Genomic DNA, 19,634 nt, shown 5'->3' with positions numbered 1-19,634 from the left:
TAGGATTCAATAGGATTCAATTTAAATAGAAGGTCTGGTGACCCATTTCATTACATTGAACTTAATCTATTTGCCTTACTCCGTAAATTTTGTGAAAAATGTACTATTTGGTGTAAACTGCCATTATCAGTAAGGGGGAGAATTAACCTCATCAGACTGGTTTGGGCACCACACTTGCTGTATGTATTCAACAACCCCGACAGTGGTTTGCTAGAATAGACTCCCAGTTTAGAGAACTGATATGGTGTAAAAAGATAGCTCAGATTAGTCTGTCGGGGGGGGGGGGGACTAGTGGTCCCTCACTCTAGAGCCTACTACCTCGCTTCTCAGCTACAGCAGCTGGGGGTTGGGGAATTGTGGACTTAACGGACCCTATACGTGGACTTCTGATCCCACAAGGAGCTGATATCTCTGCCCTCGCGTGTCTGGAGGTGGGATTCATGCACTTGGACCCTAGGGCTCCCACAATAACCCTATTGAAGACTTTATGGTCATATGATAAATGGATACTAAGGATACAGGGCTTTCTAACACATTCTCCATTATGCTGCAACCTGAACTGTATGGAGATATTGAAACTCAGGGGATTTAGAGACTGGGAAGAGGCAGGACTACGCTCTATATCACAGCCATATAGTGGGCCAACCCTTAAATCCTTTATGGAGGTGCAGGCAGAGTTTGCTATCCCACGTAGCAATTTCTTCAAATATTAATAGCTGAGACACATCTTACAGACACAATCAAGATATGCCCAACTTAGGTTGACTGACCATACATTAATACAGGAGGTTCTTATGGAAGGCGATAAAAAGGGAATGATTCAGAGAAGTTATAATATTAATCTTAATGCTATACAGGATTCCTCCAAACTACCTTGAAGGCGGGGCTGGGAAAAGGATACGGGTACCATAGATGAGGAGACACAGGATCTCTGCATGACCTCCGCCCCTTTGGAGTCAGTATCTGCCTCTCAAAAATTATCCCATTTATATCTGCTACACAGCTATACAGAACACCTGTACAACTCCATAAATGGGGGAATCGCAATACCCCCATGATCTCATACATATGCATTGGAAGTGCCCCAAGCTCCGCTATTGGAAGGAGGTCCTTGATGTGATCTCTTAAAGAATTAATGTTCAATATTCTGTGAACCCTGGTTGTATACCTGTTGTGTTCCCTGGATGAGGAGTTCTTAATTCCACAAGCACATACTGCTGATTTGTGACTACTGCACGTTGCTCTTAAACTGATCGCCCAATTCTGGATTGTTCCCAGGGTGCCCACCAGGCGGCAACGGGTGGAGCATGTCAATAAATTATTGGGTCCTCTCCAGCCCCACCCAACAATCTTCCATCTGACCTGCAAAGTGCTAAACATGAGAGCAAGCAACACTGTTTTACCGTTTGGTGATCCTGGTCTTTGTGACAGATTGACCTGTCTTTCTAATAATTGAGTCCCCTGTCACCAGTATCTATGTGGCCAGTAACGTTGCCCTCATCCTTACTGGAGTAGTTGTTCCCCTGGCAGCTAAGGGGACTGCCACTCCTGATATGATGTCACCAACATCACACAACTTGGCATATTTGTGGGAATGTATCAACTCTGGACCAGCCTCTCTAACATGGGATAACACCTCTATCCCGCCTTCTAACTGTAACCCAACTACCTACCTCTGGTGCCTGCTCCTCCATTTCACCACCCTCCTCCAGCACTCACAGTGCCCATCTAGCATTCACAGTGCCCACCCAGTGCTCACTGTGCCTGCATAGCTTTCACTGTGCCCCCTCAGTGCCCCTCAGAACTAGCAGAGCGCTCAGTACGCAGAGTGATGATCCAGCAACCCTTCTCACTGATCTGCTCCGGCAATCCTCTCACACTGTTTCAGCTTCCCTCTCACCACTGTGCTCCTATCTCCTCACATCACTGACAACCTACTCTGCTCACCCCTTTTCTCCAATCTTCTCACACATATGCCATCCTGCTCTGCTCCAATCACTGTCACACCACCGGGGTTCGATCCCCCATCTCTCTCTGCTGTCACACCGCTGGTGTTCAATCACCCATCTCACACTGCCATCAGAGCACATGGTTGCTGCTTGGTCCAGCCCCTTACGGCAGCTCTGCTTTGCCTTTACCAATAGTTGAGTGTTCACATATATTCATAGCTAACTCCATTACAGTACTAAACAGTAATACAGACAGAAAATAATAAAATGACCATGTAATCAAATGGTAATATGGCAAGTTTAAAAAATATTTTATTTTAATCAATAATTCTAATTGAAAAGCAGAATAGTATTTTAAAATTAAGTGCAACTGAAGTGACTAAATATAACCAAATATATTTTATAGCTGCGAGCGAATATGCTGAGCGCTAGATACCCCAAAAAAGATTCTGTGCTTAGGTAAAATATTATCTTTATATGCACGTCCTACTGTTCTGAACAAAAGGACTCCAGAAACAGACATTTGTTATTACATTTGTCTGACAGCACTTGGAACCCAAAGATATAAAAATGGCAGTCTGAACATTAGTCAGCTGCATGAAAGCTTTTTGTAACTGTTATTGCATAAACGTAAATGATGGCATTTTTCAAATGCGCAGTGTCTATGCATTCGCCCTGCTGCTGACCTTATCTCAGGGGAATGGGAACAATCAGCCAGGAAAATCTATTTTAAACTTTTTAGGCTCGGTTCACACAAGGGGCGACACGAGGCGACACGACTTGCCGTGCCGCGACCTGACAAGTCGCCCCCGTTCTGTACTACGGAACCGTTCTAAGAGGAGCGACTCGAGTCGCTCCGACTTAGAAAAAAGGTTCCTGTACTACTTTTGGGCGACCTCGGGCGACTTGCATTGACTTCTATACAGAAGTCATTTGCAAGTCACCGCTGAGGTCGCGGCAGGTCGTGGCGCGGCAAGTCGTGGCGCTTCTTGTGTCGCCCCCTGTGTGAACCGAGCCTTACTCTGTCAAAGATTTTCAGCCCAAGGATGTAAGCCCACCAACACAAAAAAGTTTTCGTAAAGTAAATTTTCCAAAAACGCCAGAGCCAGATAGCTGTTGTCAGACCCCGGAAGACTTGAAATCTCTGTATATCCTCTCTATGGAGACCTTGCACTTAAAGCTGACATTTAGGAATGGCAATTGTTATATAGTTAGATTGGTCCAGCTTAGAGCAATGTAAGTATGCATGTGCCATACATATACATATGAGATCCCAGTGGAAACTGGAAATCCTTGTAGTAGGCACCGCTTCTATCTCTGATTTCAACCAGCTTTCAGGCCTCACCCGAGCAGCTGCCCTGCTGCATCGTGAAAACAGGAAAAGGCTTGTTCGGCACACGCATCATTCAGGAAATACTTTGCATTTTGTGAATAAATGTAAAGTGTTCTCTGATTGGACATGGTGGAGAGGCTGGGGGCGATGTCAATACTTCTCTACCATGAGACTTTTACCTGTAGCTAAATAGGGTGAGGGACGATTTGCTGATGACAGTGATAGTGTCAGATTTAGTAAAGAAGGATTCAGCCAATACCAAAACTCAAAGAGAAATATTTGTCTGATGAAGAATACTGTCAATTATTTGTGCCTTTAAAGTGACACACTTGGAAAAATACATTTAGTCAAATATATATCACCCCAAAAAAAGAAAATAAGTAAAACTTAACTCAACTCTCCTGCTGCCCACGCCACCGAACTCCACTCTATTGAACATAAATCTTCCACTGAATTATATTGAAAAACAATCACTTAATCTCCTGGTTACCCTCTGTGCTCAGTGGCTTCTTTTGAGGACCTCCAAATTAACCACAGGGCAAAGTACTGACATTGGTTGGCGGGGGGGGGGGGGGGGGGGGAATCCACAGAGAACAGTTTTAGATCAGATTAACAGTGATGAAGTGTCAGTATCTTAAGAACCAATATTAAAAATAAATACAATATAGTATTAATTAGGCTTGTGCAATTTGTTTCGTAACAAATCGAAATTCGGCCGAATTTTGCATCTTTCGGACATTCGAATGCATCCGAATGTCCGAATAAAAAAATAACGAATAACAACGAATACGAAAGAAATATAACGAATGAATTTGAATGAATTCGACATGATTCAGTAATTCTTTAAAGACCTAATGAAACAAAAGTTCAGCTCAAAGTAAATCTTATAGTCCAATCAGCTAATTAATTTTGTGCCGGAGGATGGATTACTGGCACAGTGCATTCCTGAGAACTGAGTTAGAAGGGTGTTGTATTGTATTTGAGCCGAGGAGAAGAGACGTTGTCATTGTGTGTGTTAAAAGATTCAATAAACAAACGACTTTCCAAACTACGAGTCATTATCACGAATGTCTATACATACATAAATAGCGAATTTCAACGAATACGAACAAATGAACTTGACACTCGAATAATAACGGATTATCCGAAAACTTATTAACGTAACATAACGAATATAACAGAACAAAATTATGTATTTTACGAATGACAACGAACCGAAACTAAACAAAATTTTCCATTGTGCACAAGTCTAGTATTCTAGTATTAATCACAAGCTGATTATTTCACAGTTTACGTTGCAAGGGAATTTTCCCAAGGCTTAGTAAATGCGATGAAAATGCAAGAAAAATCTAAAAAAAAAAAAAAACTTTCTTTTGCTTGCACATAATTTGTTGATGGAAGTAAGCAGAGCTTCTCCTCATTCACTAAGCTAAGGGAAAAGTCCCTTGCAAAGTGAACTGACTATTTGTCAGTAAATCAACCCAATTTAGTCCTGGACTTGTGTAAAGGCAACATAGATTACTTAAAGTAAACCCTGCAAGAAAAAGCAAGGTCCATAAATTAAGGGGTCCCACTCCCTGAGTATTTTTACCCCCCTCCCCAGGTATATTTTTACACATTTTTTCCTTTACTAAAATTAAAAAAATGCATCAACTAAATATAAAATATTGTATAGAAATACCAACAGATGGCAAGTAGAACTAAAAAAACTTTCATTGCCCTTTCCATATGCCACCTGTTGATAATATATGTTTACATAGATCGATGAATGTGAAATTCACACGTAGAACTGGACAAGTCAGGACAGGGCCTTATCTCATATTGGATGGCTTAGTACTTTAAGTCAACGAGAAACAGTGGGGTTGATTTGCTAAAAGCAAATAGACTGTGCACGCTGCAAAGTGAAGTTGCACCCTGCAAGTACAGTTGCTCCAGAGCTTAGTAAATTAGGTAACATTTTCCTTTGCAAAGAATAGCCAATCACGTGCTAGGAAATGAAAAAAAAAAAACAATTTTTGCTTGCATGTATTTGGATGATGGAAGTGAGCAGAGCTTCTGCTCATTTATTAAGGTCTGGAGCACAACTGCACTTTGCAAAGTGCACAGCCTATTTGCCTTTAGTAAATCAACTCCAATGCATCTGTAAGGTAACTGCTTTTGCAGAGTAGCCTATTAAGCTAATCCATTTTGCTTTGGTAATTCTTTATTGTGTGGTAAATGTGTATTTCTTAAAGCGGTGTTCTGGCCATTCATTTTTTTTTCTATATCAAAATTCATCTACTATATATGCAGGAACACTTATCAATTATTAAAGATCCAGTCATTAATCTATTTAAGAAGGAAAGAGAGAGTTCTGAATTAATCTTTAGGAAAAATAGTAGGGAATTAGAGGGGGGCTGACCAGTCGGGCACTTAAGCCGTAGTCCAAGGGCTCATCTGAGGAAGGGGGCCCACCGCCTGCTGGAACTCAGGGGAAAAAAAAACTTGCAGCCACTGTGACCATCTTTTTTGGGCCTGGGCCCCAGCGGACAGGCCCAGTGTGTGGAGGCGTGTGGCACACGCACGTGACATCATTATGTGACGTCAACATCAGTACGTATGTTGCACCCCGTGCCTTCGCGCACTAGGCCTGCAAACCTCCCTGGCTTCTTCTACCTGCCCCCCCCCCCATCTTCCTATGATGAGGTAATAGTGTGTACTGGGATCTGGGCCTGAAAAAGATGGTCGCCACTATCAAGTTTTTTTTTTTTTTTTTTTTTACGATTTTTAGAGCCAGCCACCCACAGGTGCCAGCCACAGAAGATATGGGAGCCAGCCACCCACAAACAGCAGGGAGCCAGCCGTCGCTACAGTACCAAAAGTTAAGGTAAAAGGTGTGCTACACAGTGCCAATTTTATTTCTACTTTGTGAGAGGTTGATGCAGGGATGAGAGTCATGGCAAAAGGAGGGGGTTCAGTGAGGACCAGAGTAAATTAGAGTCCCATTAGAGTCCTTTGTAGTCTCTAATGGGACCTGGAGGGGATTCTAACAGACTCTATAATGGACACTGAAAGTGCCTCTGCTAGAGAAACCCCCTCCAGCTCCCTTTAAACCCCTTTGTAGTCTTTGCTGGGTTCTGGAGGAGTGTCTCTCTCTAACAGAGACTCCCTAATGGACACTGTTAGAGAGAGAGCCCCCCCCCCTCCAGGTCCCATTACATTCTGTTGTAGTGTCTAATGGGGTCTGAAGGGGCGCTTTCTAACAGGCTCTCTAACAGACACAGAGAGGGCCTCTGTTAGATAGCGACCCCCCTCCAGGTTCCATTATACTTTGGTTTATCTGTGATTTGTATTGCACTTGTTTATGACTTTTATATATAAACTTCTTGCACTTTTGTTCCTTGTCTTGAAAGATTCCGTTCGTAAATAGTGTTTAAAAAAAAAAAGGCAGAAGTTGTACTGTGAAAAATGTAGGGGCAGGGGTGGGGCCTGACGGGGGGCCCTTGTTTTATTTGGTCCGGGGGCCCTAAATGTTGTCAGTTTGCCCCTGTAGGGAATTAACCTGTATACGTACATTGGGGGTCGCTCTAAATCTAAGGGATAGATCTGAAATGAGTGGAAGCTCTACTGATTTTATCATCTAATCATGTGCAAACTAAAATGCTGTTTTTTCTATTTTCCATTCATGTCCCCCTTGGATCTATAGCGACTTTACTTCCAAGTGCACTTCCAGAAAGTGTATTTTCCTTTAGTAAATAACCCCTATTGTATTTTATATGAGGAATATATGGGTCTACAATAATTCATGGCCAGAAAGAGCTTTGCATATTTGAAATCAAATCATGAATATCATATTATTGGCTGAAAGAATGCTGTAATTAGGCCTGGTAAATCATAACTGTGTTAAAGAAAAATGTTATTACCGGAAAAAACAATTAAGCCTTTTATATATTTTCTAATACCGTAGGAACAAACAATCAGAAGCTGATTGTTTGCTGTGGACAATACGAAATATATCCCTTAGCACATCTCATACTTCAGCTCCTTTCTTTTTAATTTACGAGCTACATTGTATTGTGATCCTTTCAAAAACATATGTCTAGAATTGCACTGTTAAATTTTAAGTGAGAAACAGGCAGAACGATAAAAATCCCATTCCTCAGCATTTTTTTTAACGTGTACAACAGGCAAGAGTTCTAAAAAAAAAAATAGTTCATTCAAGTAGCAGACTCGCCTCTGAGAACTGATTCTACATGCAGAAATGGGATCCTGGAACAGCAAACTGCTTTAATAGTGACTATTTGTTACCGTATTAATGAAGAAAAAAGGTGAAATTCTACATACAAGCTCAGCAGACACCTAAGGGAGAAAATAAGCAGGCCGGCATTTCAGTAAATATCTTTCTGTCTAGAGGAATTAAATACATTTTTGCCATTTTAGGAAACAGTTAAAAGGCATTTAATGTAAAAGCTAAAAGGGGATGAAAGAACAAATATGGATAACTGGGTCAAACATGTGAACAGGCTTTTAGACCATTAATAGAATTCCGATGGAAAGGTAGAAATGTAGGAAATACTGTTACTATTCTCATATATTGCTCTGTGAAGAAGCATCAATTGCAGATAGCCAGTTTGTTTAATGTGTCGCTATTAATCAAAATAGCCCAATTCGAGCTGTGATTTGGAAAATGAGAAAAGGCCGAGGACTGTCAGGCGTTGTGTGATCAGCAGGGAAGTCCATCTAATGAGGATTGGAAGTGAGTCTTGTTATTCGCACACTTTCTGATGAGCAAGTCCAATTAGTCTGCAAAGATAGAGGTAACCTCATTGTTACTTCCCCGATAGATACAAGGAGCCACAAAATGAGAGAAGGAAATAGGTGACTTTTTTGGAATTGCTGCTATGAACATCAGAATGAGCAGTCTGTTGATGATATTGGTAACAGTGGTAATTGTTATAAACTGCAAAGGTACAAAGTATGTCTAAGAACAAAGTAGAGGTAAAGCAAAGTGATGTGTGATCAGTCTTCTAAACACAGAATAACAGTCGGGTTTTTTGAAATGTAAGTGAATGTAGTCTATTAATTTTTTTTTTCAGTTAAACATGTAGAAATTATCAGCTTGATGTAAAGGACCTTATCAAAACATACGCCTATTCATACTTTGTATTACTACTCAATGGTAGTACTTTACTGTTTGGGCTGGTTAAGGCTGGGTTCACACCATTACGAATTGGAAGCATTCAATTCACAATAGCAGGAGATTTTGATCAGCTCTCTATGGAGTTGGTTCTCATATCTTCACTGTGGCTCTGGGGCGAATTTTCACAGGAGCCCTGTGCATCTTTTGGTCCAAAAATTCAGGCTAAAATCGGACCTGAAGCGGTGAACCAGGACTGGACCCTTGCTGGGAGCTGCATGTGGCGATGGTGTGAACCCAGCCTCACTCACTTAAAACAAAGTGGGGTTGTTAAAGTGTATTGTAGAAATTTTGTAGGGCCACCACACTGAAATTGCGATGCTCAAAACTGATTCATGTACTTGTCATACACAGGTGATTGAATTTTTAGGGTGGTGTCTCCATACTAGACACATCTTTCCTAGTGCGCTTTCTCGGAAGCCACTGTATCCATCACACAGACAAGCACATAGTTGGTTAAGGAATTTTGTAGTGCGGTCTACAGAGCTTGATGGGGATCTGGGAGACTAGTTTCCTGTGTATATTAAATGCCACTATTTGTCCACTGAAAGAGGAAAAAGGAAGAGGATAATGATGAAATAAGGACAATTTTCCTAGAATCTTTTTAAAATAGCAACGATCTAGTAAAATGCACAAGAGAATAAACAATACAAATTCTTCCATAGAGATGTGCACATCTCCAAGCTCTTTCACAAAGAAAAATACATGCGCACAAATAGCACATTAATACAAGCAGAACAAAAATAGAAACTACAAACTAATATAACTGTCGGGAACAATGACACCGTTAACTCCTGTTTAGGAAAAATACATACAAATACATTGATGTAGTGATGTTTTTTCTTTTTTTTTGTGTAGTTTACATCTTTGTTTGGAACACATCAATATAGAGTATATATGTAAGTATTTTACCCGTATAGCTTGATTTAAAGTGCATCTACTGTAAATCCAAAATGTTCTGTAGTTTTGGATAGTATGAGTTTAAACCCCTGTCAGGTTTCTATGGCTGTCTGTTTGCCCAGTGGGGATATTCAACTTCTCTGTCTGTCCTAGTGACCTTTGGCAGTGGAACATAAAGTTATAGTAAATCCAAAGTTTTACAATGTTCACCATAATAAGGTGAGTGGAAATATTCTAATGGGGATATCTGCTCAGATGTCTAAAAAAGTATTACCAGATTACCAGTCACTTTAAAGAGTTTTGCTCTCACTTTCTGTTGTGTTTGCAGGACAAGTCAAGGGAAACTTCTACAATGGGGCAAAGACCATATCTCCCAACCATCCCAGTTTCTCCTGGACTGCCCCGCATTCTAACTCCAATCCTGTGGAGATAAGTATTGTCCTGCTCCACCCTAGCTCCCTCAGGCTCTGCCACTATAGGTTGATAGAAGATGTGACAGCAGCATCAGTCACCACTCCTGTCAGAAGTGAGACGTACAGCATGGCCCCGTAGTCTTCAAAGTTCGGCCGGGCAGGGAAAGGCAACCTCTACTTTTTGTAGTATTCTAGTGCTGTCTGGGTTCAACAGGGCTTCCGCATCATCCTGGTTGAGAAAGGCTGACTGTCTGAGAAGCCAAGAACCTAACTGGCTTCAAGTACTGAACTGAAAAATGATAGGGTACAGTAAGGCGCACAGCCAACGACTTCCAGAGTACTTACCTGCCCCGCCTCCCTTTCTATGCAGCACTGTGCACACAAGTATCTTGCAGGTATCAATGCGGGTGCAGAACATGGGTCCTGACATCAGCCGGGTTTTTTTCAGAAGGCTATATGCATGTGTGTTATGTACACTACTATGCAAAAGTGTTATGCAGGTGTGAAAAAATGCTGTACTTTACAAATGCTTTCAGAAATAGAAGTGTTAATAGTTTATTTTTGATCAATTAACAAAATGAAAAGTAAATGAACAAAAGAGAAATCCAAATCAAATCAAGATTTGGTGTGACCACCCCTTTCCTTCAAACCAGCTTAAATTCTTCTAGGTACACTTGCACACAATTTTTGAAGGAACTCGAAAGGTAGGCTGTTCCAAATATCTTGGAGAACTAACCACAGATCTTCTGGGGATGTAGCCTTCCCCAAATCCTTCTGTCTCTTCATGTAATCACAGACAGACTTGATGTTGAGATCAGGGCTCTGTTACGGGCCAAACCATCACTTCTAGGGCTCCTTGTTCTTTATGCTGAAGATAGTTCTTAATGACATTGGCTGTACGTTTGGGGTCGTTGTCCTGCTGCATAATACATTTGTGGCCAATCACACCCCTCCCTGATGTTATAGCACGATAGATAAGTACAGTATCTGCTTGTAATTCTCAGCATTGAGGACACCGTTGATCCTGACATAACCCCCAACTACAATTACAGAAATGCAGCCCCAAACTTGCACTTGGAACCTCCACCATGCTTCACTGTTGACTGCAGACACTCATTATTGTACCACTCCCCAACCCTTCGAGAGGACGGGATAGTGTGAATTTAATGGATAACTCCCTGGTTGTCTATTTGTTGTTTCTAACCAGACTATAAGGCCACTCCCAATATTTAGAATTTAACCACACTCACATTTTGCTGTGGCGTGTGTAGCGGCAATGAAAATGTGTACTGAGAGAAATATAAAGGCTGCCACTTTTGACCTACTTTGAAAATATTTGTTTTTGGCTTGGAGTCACTTACTTGCAACAAGCATCCTGCTAGCACATCCAGGTAAGTAGCATTTTAAAAAGAAATCAGCAGAGGCAGCCTAAGGTTCAGTTTTGGATAGAGTTAAACCCATATCTATATTTTTGGATGCGTGTGTCCTGTTGAAATTTTCCTTCAGTTTTTGTCCCGTAGACACCAACAGGAATGAAGAAGAAATTTTCCAAAGTAAAGAAAAACTAAGGCCCCTTTCATACTGGCAGTAAAGCACTGCTTTTTTAGCAGTGCTTTACAATCTTATTTGCGGGGGTATTCGGGCGATAGCGGGGGGGGGGGGGGGGGGCACCCGAAAAAGGGTATAGCCACACTGCCCCACTGATTTCAATGGGCAGGAGCGGTGGAGGAGAGGTATACAAGCCACTCCACGGCTCCAAAGATGCTGCTAGCAGGACTTTTTTTTACCACCCTGCCAGTGCACCGCTCCAGTGTGAAAGCCCTCAGGCTTCCACACTGAAGAGACTGGAGCGGCTCTTTCAGGGCGCTTTGCAGGCACTATTTTTAGCGCTGTAGCACCTGCAAAGTGCCCCAGTGTGAAAGGAGTCTTATATGGTAGGAAGAATACCAAACAAATTGTACTTGACAACAACCACCACTCCAGTTTTGTTCAATAGCTGTTTTTGTAACATTTTTACACTGGATGAAAGAGGGATCACACTAATGTACATGGATGAATGATTGTGCCTTGATAATGGTGGATCTCTCATGGGGGTTAAAGTATATCCAAGGCCAAAAGTTTTTTATTTTTAAACCAAAACCTTTAAAGTGTTTGTTAACCCACTCCTACAAATGTACATAATCCTGCTGGTTCCTTAGACAGGTGCTCTTTTCTCCTCTTCTTGTTTTATAAAAAAAATTCTTATTTACTAGATTTCAGAGTAGTTCCCCACGATCGCTTCACTGGCTGGCTCTCTCCTCAACCCGGCTGACAGATGCAGCAGGCGGGTCCGTGATTCCCCAGCTCATGTCAGCCAGTCACATGACTACGGGGAGCCGCTCTGAAATACAGTAAAGGAGGCTTTTCTTTTTAAATTAAACACAGAGAAAGGAGCACCTGCTATTAAGGAACCAGCAGGATTATATATTTTAAACAGTTATGAGAGCAGCAAGAGCGGAGGGGGTGGGCACTGACACAGGGGCAGACAGGCAGGGAAGGGTGAGGGGGAGGAGGACACAGGAGCACATAGGAGGACAGGAAATGATGGAGGCACGTAAACTGACCACAATGTCAGGAAAAAGTAGTGAAAACAACTTTTGAAATTGCATTAGCATGTTATATGAGATTTTAGCGATTGCTTTTAGATATACGTCAATGGTTCATGCTCAATGAAGTGCATTCGATTAACGTATGTGCCACAACAGACTTTATTGTGTATTGTGGGATACTACATTACTGCTGCAATTTTTTATCACAGCCCACCTCAAAGCACATCTTGTGTTGGAGTATATTGTAGCGCAATCACTCTGTAGATGAATTGGGGTGGAAATAAAATACTGCAAGATCACACTATGCTTGAAGCATTATGGTAACAGGCGCAGTTTACCGCACTCCACTACAAAATGATGGTGTGAATGGGCTAGAAGTGTGTATATGCCCCTAGGAACAGGATTCCAGCAGCCCTTTTTTTAATAAATATATAAAATGAAAGTCAACACCTGACTGTTAGGCGATCATCGCACACCTCAAGCTGCACGATCGGTCCTTCGTCCTGTGAGACAGCTAGGTGCTAAGCCCAGGAGCCTGCTCCCACTCTGTACAGCGTTTCCAAGCAAACAAATGGGCTTCACAGCTATGATGTCATTTCGATTCAATTTGGTTTGACAGGCAGCAAATGCTGCACGTTTCACCTAGGGCCCTATGTGTGCGCCCGTTTGTTTTGCACCTGATTGGTTGTAACAGGCAACACAAAGACATACACCTATGCCCGTTTGAGGATTAAAGCACAGAACCCAGCCAGCATCAAACAATTCAGGCACTTTATTAACATTAATAATACACAAACCATGAAACAGAATTTTACAACTAACAAACAAAACAAAAACAAAACAAAAAACAGTATGGAGAAAATCCAAACAAAAACATGCTCTTATTGAGGAATATGCACAATAAATAGGACAGCTCCACAGGTGGGATGATCACTGCTTGAAAAACATTTTTTTACTGCTTTGCATATGTTTTTTGTTTTCTTGCAAAAAAAGTAACAAGGAAACTAGTAATCTTCCATCTCAATGCTGTCTTTACAAAAATGTGAAAACCGTGAAAAAGTTGTGCAGCATTCTACTACCAAAAAATAGTTATTTTCTTTTATCAAGACTATTGAGCTTGTAATGCCAATGCTCCTGAAAGTCACATATCTAAATCTAGAAGTCCTTTTTTTCTTTTTTTTTTTGCGGCACAATCTCTATGAAATCCAGGGAAAAACATTATATTCTTGCAGCGGGGTTCCCCCATCCCTGTGGAGAGAAATGACAGAATACATGAGTGAAATATTATCCAGCTAGTATGAAATACTGATTCATAGTACAGTCTTGCTTGTCTATTTTAATGTAATAGGGGGCCCAGCGACAGAAGGAGCAAACCCAGCTGGCAGCCAAATGGTGAAATGCTGATCAGCTCTGTAGGTGGTAATTGAGGCGCTCATATAAACTAACTATGTGTGTTTGTACACAACATTTAGCAGGAAGGTCAGACAGGTAATGATAAATACTTCTGGTAGGTGGAAAAAGTACACTTTTACTGGTTTAAAAAAGGTAAAAGGAAATTTTTACTCTTTAGTCTCGTGATCCTGGATTTCCATCTCTGTAGCCTGTAGATACCTCTGGTGCCCAAAGCAACAGCCCTCACCAAGATTACCTCTTTCACACCTAATTTACTGTTCTTACCATAGCTACTATGATACCGAAAACCATATATTAGATGACATATTTCTACTGATGGGAAAAATATGTGGCTGACAATTACACAGAGCGAAGGTGCCTTTTCGCCTACTGTGCCCAACAGTAAATCTTGCCCAGGGTTTAAAAGCCTACCATAGATGAAACCTGAAAAGATTTAGCTTTTATTGCTATGGGGTCTCCTACGACTCTCTCCCCGTAAAAACACATAGCGGAAATGTTCTTTTACCTTTATTTTGTATGTATGCCTACAGTAGAGATATTTAGCTCTAAGCTTGTAGAGGGCAGGGACTGCACCATGTTTCTGGTGCTTATACATTTAAAAATGATGCCAAAAGCCCTGTGAAGGAGACCTGTCAGAATAAAGATATGGAAGCTGCTACTGATGACATGTCAGCGAGGGAGCAGGCTCCAGGTACACATACATAGCCTTGCTTCACTACTTTGTATCCCAGAAAGAACATGCATCAAGTAAAGTGGGACACCCAATATGCACATACATAATTTTTTTTGTTTTCCATTTAGCACAGTCTCTGGTGCCCAGACATGTGGCTTACTTGTTGATCAATGTGGGGCCCCCAGTGCAGGATTGTTTATACTTCTACGAGAGCTGCTGTCAGAGCTCACCGCCATCTTGTTAAATTAGCAGTGCTGCTCCTCTCCTGGCCATCTCCTCCCACCTTTGAAGCTGTCCCTCTTCTAGTCATTCCCTCTCCCCTGTGAAGCTCCTCTTTCTCTGGGCATCACCTCCCCTTTGAAGCTGCATATATATATATATATGTGTGTGTGTGTATGTATGTATATATATATATATATATATATATATATATATATATATATAACACACACACACACACACACACACACACACACACAGAGTTGTGCTCATAAGTTTACATATCCTGGGAAGAATTTATGATTTCTTGGCAATTTTTCAGAGAATATGAATGATAAAACAAAAAACTTTCACTCATGGTTAGTGTTTGGCTGAAGCCATTTATTATCAATCAACTGTGTGTACTCTTTAAATTATAATGACAACAGAAACTAGACAAATCACCGTGATCAAAAGTTTACACACCCCAGTTTCCTAATAGCGTATATTGCCCCCTTTAATCATTAATGACAGATTGAAGTCTTTTGTGGTATTTGTGGATGAGACTCTTTATCTTCCCAGATGGTAAAGCTGCCCATTCCTCTAGGCAAAAAGTCTCCAGTGTCTGTAAATTCTTAGGCTGTTTTACATGAACTGCGCATTTGACATTCCCAGAGTGGCTCAATGATATTGAGGTCAGGAGACTGAGATGGTCACTCCAGAACCTTCACTTTATTCTGCTGTAGCCAATGACAGATCGACTTGGCCTTGTGTTTTGGATCATTGTCATGTTGGAATGTCCAAATACGTCCCATGCGCAGCTTCCTGGCCGGTGGATGCAAATGTTCCTCCAGTAATTTTTGATAACATACTGCATTCACCTTGCCATCAATTCTGACCAAATTTCCTGTGCCTTTGTAGCTCACACATCCCCAAAACATCAGCGATCCACCTACGTGTTTCACAGTAGGACTGGTGTACCTTTCATCATAGGCCTTGTTGACTCCTCTCCAAATGTAGCGTTTATGGTTGTGGCCAAAAAGCTAAATTTTGGTCTCATCACTCCAAATGACTTTGTGCCAGAAGGTTTGAAGCTTGTCTCTGTGCTGTTTGGCGTATTGTAAGTGGGATACTTTGTGGCATTTGCGTAGTAATGGCTTTCTTCTGGCAACTCGACCATGCAGCCCATCTTTCTTTATGTGCCTCTCCATATTGTACATCTTGAAGTAGCCACAACACATTGAATTAAATATATATTAATTTATTGAACTATGCCCATGTTTGCTTCTATACAGTACCTTCTTTATCATGTTTAAGTCTCATCCTGTCCTGAGTGGTGTGTTTCATATAAGTCCCAATGCCCCCCTGTCCTTATTTTCTTCCCCTTTTTATACAAACACATGTTTATAGAGAGTCCTGTATTTCACCTGAAGTTATTTGTGGGTTTTTCTATGTATACCGAACATATTCCTGGTAGTTGTGGCTGAAATGTTAGTTGCTCTACCTGACCGTGGTTTGGTTTCAACAGAACCCCTCATTTTCCACTTCTTGATTAGAGTTTGAACACTGCTGATTGGCATTCTCAATTCCTTGGTCATCTTTTATATCCCTTTCCTGTTTTATACAGTTCAACTACCTTTTCCCACAGATCCTTTGACATTTCTTTTGCTTTCCCCATGACTCAGAATCCAGAAACGTCAGTGCAGCATTGGATGAAAGATGCAAGGGTCTGTCAGGAGTGTAGAAACTCATTGATCTTTTATACACACACACTAATTACAAGCAAACAGATCACAAGTGAGGATGGTTACCTTTATTAGCCATTCAAACCCCTTTGTGTCAACTTGTGTGCATGTTATCAGGTCAAAATCACCAGTGTATGTAAACTTTTGGTCAGGGTAATTTGGGTAGTTTCTGTTGCCATTATGATTTAAAAAGAGTAAACACAAGTTGATTGATAATAAATTGCTTCAGCCAAAACACTAACCATGAGTGAAAGAAAGGCTTCTGTGTTATCTATCGTTCACATTCTCTGAAAAATGGGCAAGAAATCATAAATTCTGCCAGGGTGTGTAAACTTATGAGCACATCTGTGTATAATATATATAGATATATATAGATATATATAGATATAGATATAGAGAGAGAGAGAGAGAGAGAGAGGAGAGAGAGAAGAGAGAGAGAGAGAGAGAGAGAGAGAGAGAGAGAGAGAGAGAGAGAGAGAGAGAGAGAGAGAGAGAGAGAGAGAGAGAGAGAGAGAGAGAGAGAGAGAGAGAGAGAGAGAGAGAGAGAGAGGAGAGAGAGAGAGAGAGGTTATAAAATAAAAATAATTCTATTCCCTTTCCAAAGTAAAAAAAAGGTCAGGATTTGCTGCAATACTCTCCTAATCCCTGCTCATCTCTCGGGTTGAATAGTAGCTATTATCACCCAACCCTCTTCTTGAATGCCTAGGCTGTAATCAACCCAACAATGCCTTGTTATGAAGGTATAAGCTAAGATAGTTACATTTAGGACACACATACAGCTGCTAGGAAAGGGGCTTTTCAGCGATACAGTATGTGAATAAATGCAAGCTGTTTGTCTACAGGTTGTTCAATCACATCTAAACTGCTGCCTAATAATTGATGTGACCAAAGCACTAAAAAAGTTTATCATTTTTATTAGCCTTTTGAAAAAATATTTGTGATAATACCATAATTATTATGGGGATTTTTAATATTTACAGACAAAATTTTTAGGTGAAATGCATTGCTAAACCATGTCTGCCATCTACTGGCAATATGCAGTATTTTCCATTTTTGCTAAAACTTTTAAATGAATGTCTTAAAAAATACACTATACAATCTGATCTGAAACAATTTCCATCCAATTTCCTTTACAATTTACCAAGCTATTATAAACAATACTTTAAATTTCTATCCAAATCAAAACAGGCTCTTGTACTACATGGTTGATGGTAGGTCTAAAAGAGATTGTAAACTGTATGGTTCACACAGGTTTCAGCTAGTGTAAGGGCTCGTTTACGCCTGTTTTGCTTTCTGAAAAGCAACTTGTGTTCGGATTGCTCATCAGAGCATATGACAGGAATTAGGGAGGTGTATCTCCTCCTTAGTGCCTGTTTTAATCTACTAAATACTGAAAAACCACGCCACAACCAGGTTGGGGACGAGTATACTTTCTGCTGCGAAGCAAAGCATCGTGGCCGCAGTATGTGTACACCCCCGACCATTGCCTCTGCATAAAATTGGTTTTACTGCCCCCCCCCCCCCCCCCCCCATCATAAGTGTAAAAAAATCCTAACAGCACTGTGAACATTACATTTACGGCGCATGCCAGCAATGTAACTGTCACATTGGTTGTCAAACCATCCACTAGCAGGTGTCATAACTGATCACATGTGCAGCATCATGGCAGTTGTAGATCAAACAGAGGCCAAGATGGCAGCTTCCTTGGCTGGAAATGATTGGGGGGGGGGGGTTACTTCAGTTTTAAAGGCCCAACATTTAACCACTTCAGCCCCGGAGGGTTTGGCTGGCCATAGACCAGAGCACTTTTTGTGATTTGGCACTGTGTCGCTTTAACTGACAATTGTGCAGTCGTGCGACGTGCTCCAAAACAAAATTGATGTCCTTTTTTCCCACAAATAGAGCTTTCTTTTGGTGGCATTTGATCACCTCAAAATAGAGCGTAAAATTGGAAAAAAAAAGCAATATTTTTTACTTTTTGCTATAATAAATATCTCCAAAAAATATATAAAAAAACATTTTTTCCTCAGTTTAGGCCGATACGTAGTTTCTACATATTTTTGGTAAAAAAAATAAAAAATAAATAAAAATTGCAATAAGCGTTTATTGATTGGTTGTGCAAAAGTTATAGCATCTACAAAATAGGGGATAGATTTACGGCATTTTTATTTTTATTGTGACTAACATTATGGCAGACAGATCAGATACTTTTGGCGCCTATTTTGGGATCATTCACATTTATACAGCGATCAGTGCGATTAAAAATGCATTGATTATGTGTAAATGTGACTGGCAGTGAAGGGGGTTAACCAGGAGGGGGCGCAGCAGGGGTTAAGTGTGTCCTAGGGATGTGTTCTAACTGTGGGGGGGCTATGTGTGACATGACACTGATCACCGCTCCAGATTACAGGGAGTTGTGATCAGTGTCCTGTCACTAGGGCAGAATGGGGAAATGCTTGTTTACTTTAGCATTTCCCCATTCTTCCTCTCTCCGTGACACGATCGTGTATTATCTCCGCGGACATCGAGTCCATGGGACCCACGGTCGGACTTCATGGAGCTCGTAGCAGGCACGCACCTGCAATCCAAGCCCAGCGAGATCACGTAATATAACAAAGATTTCGCAGTGGAGCCAACCTGCTGCAGTAAAACTGCAGCGGCTGGTTCGCAACCGGTTAAAGAATGCATCTAGAAGCTTGCTGACAGCTTCACATATCTCTGTTTCACTCCTCTCATACAGGCTGAAGCCCATGTGAACAGGGCTTTACAGTGTTCTTGAAAAGCAATATCATGTAGGAAATAAAACATATAATGTACCCCTAACTGGAGGAGGGACTGAAATCTGAATATAATAAGCTCCATAAAGAGTACATATTGTGGCTTAAGTCTCCTACTGTCTGATCACTATGATATTCTGCATAGCTAAAAATTCTAATATACAAACAACTTAAAATAGGTTTTTGGAAGAAAGTTCCAGACACAGTGGTGCTAAATCTAACAGACATGACTAAAGTTCTGTTGAAGGTGTGGGAAAATATCTGTCCAAAGGGTGTCTTCCCTCTTTAAAAGGCTCGGTTCACACTGCCGGGACTTGTCATGCGACTTGAGAGTTCAAAGCCGCATTACAAGTTGTACCCCATTAACTGCAGTGGAACCATTCTAATTGGTGAAACTCAACTAGCAGCAACTAAAAAAAAAGGTTTCTGAACTACCTTGGGGTGACTTCAACACTACTTGCATTGACTT

General features: G+C 41.1%; 1 protein-coding gene across 2 annotated transcripts in view; it reads right to left on the bottom strand.

Annotated features, from left to right (window-relative positions):
* Nucleotides 1-13,113: 13,113 nt before the first annotated feature.
* BCLAF3 (BCLAF1 and THRAP3 family member 3) overlaps nucleotides 13,114-19,634 on the bottom strand; it is a 151,587-nt gene continuing 145,066 nt past the window's right edge. For both annotated transcript variants that reach the window (XM_077480736.1, XM_077480737.1), the window contains one exon: nucleotides 13,114-13,607. In XM_077480736.1, coding sequence (XP_077336862.1) covers nucleotides 13,578-13,607 — 30 coding nt within the window. In that variant the 3' untranslated portion in view covers nucleotides 13,114-13,577. The remainder of the gene's footprint in view (nucleotides 13,608-19,634) is intronic.

The sequence above is a fragment of the Lithobates pipiens genome, unplaced genomic scaffold, assembly GCF_037356315.1.
Source record: "Lithobates pipiens isolate NorthernLeopardFrog02 unplaced genomic scaffold, aLitPip1_a1.2 Scaffold_16, whole genome shotgun sequence".
Taxonomy (NCBI): domain Eukaryota; kingdom Metazoa; phylum Chordata; class Amphibia; order Anura; family Ranidae; genus Lithobates; species Lithobates pipiens.
Note: the sequence above shows the minus strand (reverse complement) of the source record. Positions and strands in the feature narration are given on the sequence as shown.